Raw genomic sequence first — 6,297 nt, forward strand, 5'->3', positions numbered from 1 at the left:
TCCAAGAAAACTAAACATGTTCATATCCTTTATCTACCCAGCTTTACCGAGGGTGCCAATAATTCTGGAACTGTCCATTCCCATACTTCTTCCATCATACTGTGTATATATTTAATTCAATCATAAATTGAGTTCAAATATCACATGAAATCATCTCTTTATTATAATACTAGAATTATAAAGCAGCTCTGAGTGTAGATTAAAATAAGAGCGTTCCTTATTGTTCGCTGAGAGTTTAATCACCAGGCAAAAATAAAACAATACAGTAAAATAATATCCCACAACTCCAGCTGCACGGTGATGGCGGAGTGAAGGAGCGGAACACAAACAAGGGAGATTTACTCTGTCCTCTCTCAGCTTTTAACACTTCATCTCGTAATAAAAAAAACCATAAAAACAACAACAAAAATAACTTCCTTTAGGACCTAGCACTCCTCTCACTCTCACTAACCAATCAGCTTTCCACTACATCACCATGTGACCAGCTCAGGTGCTCTGATACACATCACTGTAAACATTAAGTACAGCTATCATCATGGCATCCGCGCTCCTGCTCCAGGCTCCTGCTGCTCGGCATCATGGGAGTAACAACACTGCTCTCCATATGTACAGGTTCCCTACAGAGACAATATACATTCTCACTATTCACAGCAGACTCATTAATATTCATTACACCCTCATTAATATTCACTAAGCAAACACTAGATATTGTTCAGGTGTAATGTTTTTATGGAGGTGATGATCGTCACCTTGCGGAATTTCTTGCAGGGGAGGCTTTTGAGCTGAGAGGAATCTGTGATCTGGTTCTTCCTTTTGCCCTGAAACTTCTTCCTCTTGTCCTCCAGATCAGAGGAGATGCCACCTCTATATACACACACACACACACACACACACACCACACGCTGCTGACATCATCAAACAATGTCATGAGCCCTCAAGTGAACAGCATTAAGCAGTGTTATGGCTGTATTTAACTGCGTGCGTGCACACTGACCCGGAGTTGGCGCGAGCTTTAGGACCCCAGTTAGCCTGTGGATTCTCCTGGAAGCGCGTTAGGTGACGTTTACGTGACTGAGGATTCGCATCGTCCCTCACGTCAAAACACGCCTGAACACTGAAACACAGCACAGAGCAGCGGTACTGTGAGTGAGTGAGTGAGATAGAAGTTATTAGGTAATTAATGGAGTGTGTGTTAAGTTCTCACGTGGGTTCTGTGGAGAGAATACGGTACGCTGGACTCGTCTCTGATAACCTCTCCCTCTTCACCGGGTTCTTCTTCTCCTACACACACACACACACACACACACACACACACACCACAGTGTAACATATGTATTAGGGCATGTGGTTTGGGACACGCCCACAGTGGATTGATGATGGTGTTTGTAGAATGTTATAATGATAAGAATAATGTAGCATGATGTAAGAGTAGAGGGTAGGGGGTAGGAGTAGAGGGTAGGGAGTAGAGTGTAGGGAGCAGGGGGTAGGAGTAGAGGGTAGGGAGCAGGGTGTAGGGGTAGAGTGTATGGAGCAGGGGGTAGGGGTTGAGTGTAGGAGTAGAGTGTTGGGGGTAGGGGCTAGGAGTAGAGGGTAGGGGCTAGGAGTAGAGTGTTGGAGTAGAGTGTTGGGGGTAGGGGCTAGGAGTAGAGGGTAGGGGCTAGGAGTAGAGGGTAGGGACCAGGGTGTAGGAGTAGAGGGTAGGGAGCAGGGTGTAGGGGTAGAGTGTATGGAGCAGGGGGTAGGGGTTGAGTGTAGGAGTAGAGTGTTGGGGGTAGGGGCTAGGAGTAGAGGGTAGGGGCTAGGAGTAGAGGGTAGGGACCAGGGTGTAGGAGTAGAGGGTAGGGAGCAGGGGGTAGGAGTAGAGTGTTGGGGGTAGGGGCTAGGAGTAGAGGGTAGGGACCAGGGTGTAGGGAGCAGGAGTAGAGTGTAGCGGGCAGGGTGTAGGAGTAGAGTGTTGGGGTAGGGGCTAGGAGTAGAGGGTAGAGTGTAGGGAGCAGGGTGTAGGGAGCAGGGTGTAGGAGCAGGGTGTAGGAGCAGGGTGTAGGAGCAGGGTGTAGGAGCAGGGTTCAGGAGCAGGGTTCAGGAGCAGGGTGTAGGAGTAGAGTGTTGGGGGTAGGGAGCAGGGTGCAGGGAACACTGACCCAGCAACGCATGATGTCCCACAAGACTGCAGCAGGAGCGTTGGTCTTCACTGCATTCTTACATGCGTGAGACAGAGATACTCTGTAACCTGCATTCAACACCGCTGACCTACAGAGAGCGATCTTCATCACCATCATCATCATCATCATCATCACTGCCATTATCAGCATCAACACCACGGCAACCAACAGAGGAGGAGCACAGCCAGGCTAGGTAAGAGTATGTGTGTGTGTGTGTGTGTGTGTGTGTGTGTGTGTGCTACCTGAACTGCAGCATGGAGGGTGTGTTACAGTGGATGGTGCTGCTCAGTTGATCCAGGACATAGTACAGAGGAACATCCTGAAGCTCCTGTACAAGAACATCACACTCATTTATTTATTTCCTCTCAGTCTAATTCCCTGTGCTGATCAGTCACCATGTCTGAACTTCTGCGCACACACACACACACACAGTAGTAATGTCCTGACTGACCTCAGTCACCATGCTGAGAACTCCCTCGATGCGTTTGGACGTACCGAAGCGAGATGGGTTTCCCGAAACCGCTCTCAGAACTTTCTGAACAAACCCAACATCGTGGATCGGCTCTGCCCAGATCGGACCTCCAAGCTAACAACACACACCACAAACATCTCGTATCAGTGAGCTAATTCACACAAATTACCTTAACCATTCCTGTGCTCGGATTGGATGTTGCAGTTAAAAGGGGCGGAGCCAACAGGCTGATAAAGATCATAGATGGAATGTATATTATTATTATTATTATTATTAGTGTGTGTATCAGACCTGATGTCTCTGACCACAGTGTGGACACAATTCTCCAACAGGAGGTCCTGTAGCAGCTGAGTACTTCATACTGTCTCACACACACACACACACACACACACACACACACACAGTTAAATCAAATAGTTCCTGATTCCCAAGCAACATCTCTACACATTTAACTTCACTAAAAACACCCAGATCATGAATATACATGATTATGCAAATTATGACACACCCTCATGTTCTCCTGCAATTCATATTGGACTAAAATCACTAACATTAGCTAACTTTAATACTTTTTTTTTTTACCATGCAGGTTCTGTAGCTAAACGTTTCCACATCCTTAATAATTTGTATATGGGATCTGATTGGTCCAAAGCTGATATCACAATCGGAGCTCATACAAAGCTCCACCCCTAAACCACTGTTATGGATTAAACAGAGACTTTCTCAGCATTTTACAGAAAAATCCTGCAGTTTAGCACTGTACAAACTTCAGACACGTGTGTGCGAGAGAGAGAGAGACAGAGACTTACTTTTTCCCCTGACTTGTTTTCTTGCCCATTCTCTGCAGGTGAAACGCTCCACAGCCAACACAGTTATACACCAATGCCTGCTTGCTACACACACACACACACACACACACACACACACACACTTGTTCCTTTAGCCTCATATTCATATCGGAGTGTAAAAGTGTGTGTGTGTTTTGTGCATAGAATATGTTTGTGTACAGTGTGTATGTGTTACCTGGCTGAGTTCTTGACAGTAGCCTGACCCGTTCTGACCCGGACGAACACTCGGATGTAGAAGTCGACACTGACGCTCAGTAAGGGCTGGATGTAGCGCTGATACACGTTAGCACGCTGATCCAGACTGTGCAAGATTATCCTCAGGGCCTCAACAAACACACACACAAGCGTGTGTACACACTTACACACAGATCTATCCCTCACCGAAACCCCTCCCCCTGTGACACCCTGACTCAAGACACCTGCAGCCACGCCCACCCTGTACGTGTCAGTCAGGTGTGTGTGTGTGTATACATGTGCGTGTGTGTGGTCTCACCATCTCGTGGCAGTATTTGGATTTGACGGAGACGGAGCCGTATTTGCTGTAGCACGTCTCTCCGCTGTTTCCTGCCATCACGGCCATGTCCGTACAAGTGATACACAGGAGACCTGCAGAAACAACACGCACACTCACGACTCACGCAGCTGTGTCCCAAACACCCCAGATGACATCATGAAATGAACGCTAGCCAATCGCACGCCGTTTACAGATGCACGTAATAGGCATATAAACACAGTGGAGGAAGAGTGGAGCTGGAGGAATTTGGGGAAAATGGCCCGGCTTTGACTCACCTCCTTCACTAACAGCCTGAACTGCAGCATCCAGGAAAGGGGCAGGGCTTCCATATGGATCCAGATCGATGACATCATATCGTGCGTTCTTCCCTCTCGCTTCGTACATCAGTATGCTGGGGGGAAATCTGTCTGTTTACCAGAGTATGTGTGTGTCTGTCTGCCTCTCTGCCCACCTGTCTGTCTCCCTCTATCTGTCTCTGTGTGCGTATGTGTGTGTGTTACCTGGCGTCTCTGTTCTGCGTCTCCATCAGGTGTGCGACATTGTTGTGGTGTGTGTTGCGTGTGATGAGGTCAGCAGCTTTGGCCGAGAAGTCATTGGCTGTGACCCGTTTTAGTCCCGGCACCTCAAGAGCGAATCGGATTGAGCGGAGACCTGAAGCAGCCAATCCCTCCAGCACACACAGCCCCTCCTCACAGCGCTCCCCAACCGCTGCAGTCTTAAACTCCACCTCCTTTCTCTCTTCCTGCACCGTTTCTCCCTTTCTCTCGCCTCTGTTCTCCTCGGCCTGTTCTGTCTCTTTCCCGTTCTTCTCCTCCTCCTCTGTCAGGGACACCACCACTCTGTCCTTCTCTCCAGGGACGATGATGCGCACTCCTCTCTGAGCCAGCGTCTCTCGCGTAAACTCCGTCATCACTGCACACCTACACACACACATGCACACACAGTTCAGTATACTGACTTATAGCCCCACCCCCTCACCGACTCACTATCTAGCATTAATAAACTGTACTTGTGTCATTAGAGCACATCATGATGTGGGTGGAGCTAAAAGGTCACATAACTGTCAGATGTTGAGAGGCTGATGGTGTGTTCCTCACGTTAGATCTCTGTTAAACTCCTGGACTGGGTTGTAGAAAACCTGGTTAGCGCCAGGAAACAAGACAGACGCCTTCCCCTCCTTCACCACCGTCTCTCCGGGTCTCAGACCACACCCTGCCGCACTGTCAGGGGACACGCCCACCGTCTCTCCAGGTCTCAGACCACACCCTGCCGCACTGTCAGGGGACACGTCCACTGTCTCTCCGGGTCTCAGACCACACCCTGCCGCACTGTCAGGGGACACGCCCACCGTCTCTCCGGGTCTCAGACCACACCCTGCTGCACTGTCAGGGGACATGTCCACCGTCTCTCCGGGTCTCAGACCACACCCTGCTGCACTGTCAGGGGACACGCCCTCTGTTTCCATCGCCTTGAACCGTCTGGTGAAGTGAATCTGTCTGGGTGCGAATCGTCTGAGTGAATCTGGGGAGCGCAGTGCAGTTAGAACCGTATACAACGCCCACCTCACCTGCATATACCTGTTTCTCACACACACACACACACACACACACACACACACACACACAAGAAGTTTACTCAAGGGTTTCCTCAGTGTACTACTCATTGTTTTAACGACCCTTTGTAATTACACGGAATCGAGTACCAAACACAAGTGACTCCAGAGGATTTCCGTATTTCACCTGTCTCAGCACTAAATGTAGTTTTCACCAGGTTCTTCTAAATCACAGCCATCACACAACAACCTCGACCCTGAACATGTCTGTGACTGTACAGGAACTAAAATCCTGTAGCCTACAAAACATTTCTGTGGGAATCGATTCAGTGCTGAGTGATAATGTCAACTTCTGGTTCTAAAGACAAAATGGAAGTCATGACACTTTATTTATGTTCTATTTCTGTTTGATCTCCTGCTCAGTGTTACTCCGGCTTACTTAACTATTATTAAACGAATAAAAGACTAAAGGTTCACAGTGTGCATGAAGTACATGTGCTAGGTCACAGGCTAACTAGCTAGCATTAGCTCCAAAGCTAAAAGTCAGGAGAGCTGTCAGTGTATTCAACAATCATGAGAAAACAGATAAATATTTATTCACTCACCCCGCTGAGGTAAACACACTAACACACGCTTTAACAAACCGGAGAGATAGAACTGAACCCTGTCCTCAGCTCTGTGCGCAGCTTTACAGTTACACGGGCCGCGTTCCCATCCGCACACTACCGTACTACATAGTGTACAAGAGC

The 6,297-nt window shown here is 48.4% G+C and overlaps 1 protein-coding gene across 2 annotated transcripts; it reads right to left on the reverse strand.

Moving 5' to 3' along the window:
* Positions 1 to 140: 140 nt before the first annotated feature.
* trmt1 (tRNA methyltransferase 1) lies at positions 141 to 6,293 on the reverse strand. 2 transcript variants are annotated; one of them, XM_053616674.1, is made up of 15 exons: positions 6,154 to 6,293; positions 5,094 to 5,517; positions 4,497 to 4,916; positions 4,272 to 4,387; positions 3,976 to 4,088; positions 3,658 to 3,806; positions 3,444 to 3,527; positions 2,926 to 2,995; positions 2,614 to 2,748; positions 2,405 to 2,490; positions 2,142 to 2,250; positions 1,205 to 1,281; positions 995 to 1,114; positions 750 to 864; positions 141 to 617 (listed from the first exon to the last, which is right to left on the reverse strand). In XM_053616674.1, the coding sequence occupies exons 2-15, from the start codon at positions 5,459 to 5,461 to the stop codon at positions 534 to 536; spliced, it is 2,046 nt and encodes a 681-aa protein (XP_053472649.1). In that variant the 5' UTR covers positions 5,462 to 5,517; positions 6,154 to 6,293; the 3' UTR covers positions 141 to 533. The 2 variants fall into 2 exon arrangements, with proteins under 2 accessions (XP_053472649.1, XP_053472647.1); XM_053616672.1 differs by having other exon boundaries at positions 5,094 to 5,573; positions 6,154 to 6,280.
* Positions 6,294 to 6,297: the final 4 nt, after the last annotated feature.

This window comes from Ictalurus furcatus, chromosome 27, assembly GCF_023375685.1.
Source record: "Ictalurus furcatus strain D&B chromosome 27, Billie_1.0, whole genome shotgun sequence".
Lineage (NCBI taxonomy): Eukaryota > Metazoa > Chordata > Actinopteri > Siluriformes > Ictaluridae > Ictalurus > Ictalurus furcatus.

Excerpts from the sequence above, each read along its gene's own strand:
- trmt1 (XM_053616672.1), bottom strand. The coding sequence starts at position 5,569 with ATGCAGGTGAGGTGGGCGTTGTATACGGTTCTAACTGCACTGCGCTCC. Across the intron at positions 3,807-3,975 it reads CCAAATACTGCCACGAGATG|GCCCTGAGGATAATCTTGCA; the intron begins GTGAGACCACAC and ends GTGTTTGTTGAG. Across the intron at positions 1,115-1,204 it reads ATTCTCTCCACAGAACCCAC|TGTTCAGGCGTGTTTTGACG; the intron begins GTGAGAACTTAA and ends GCTGTGTTTCAG.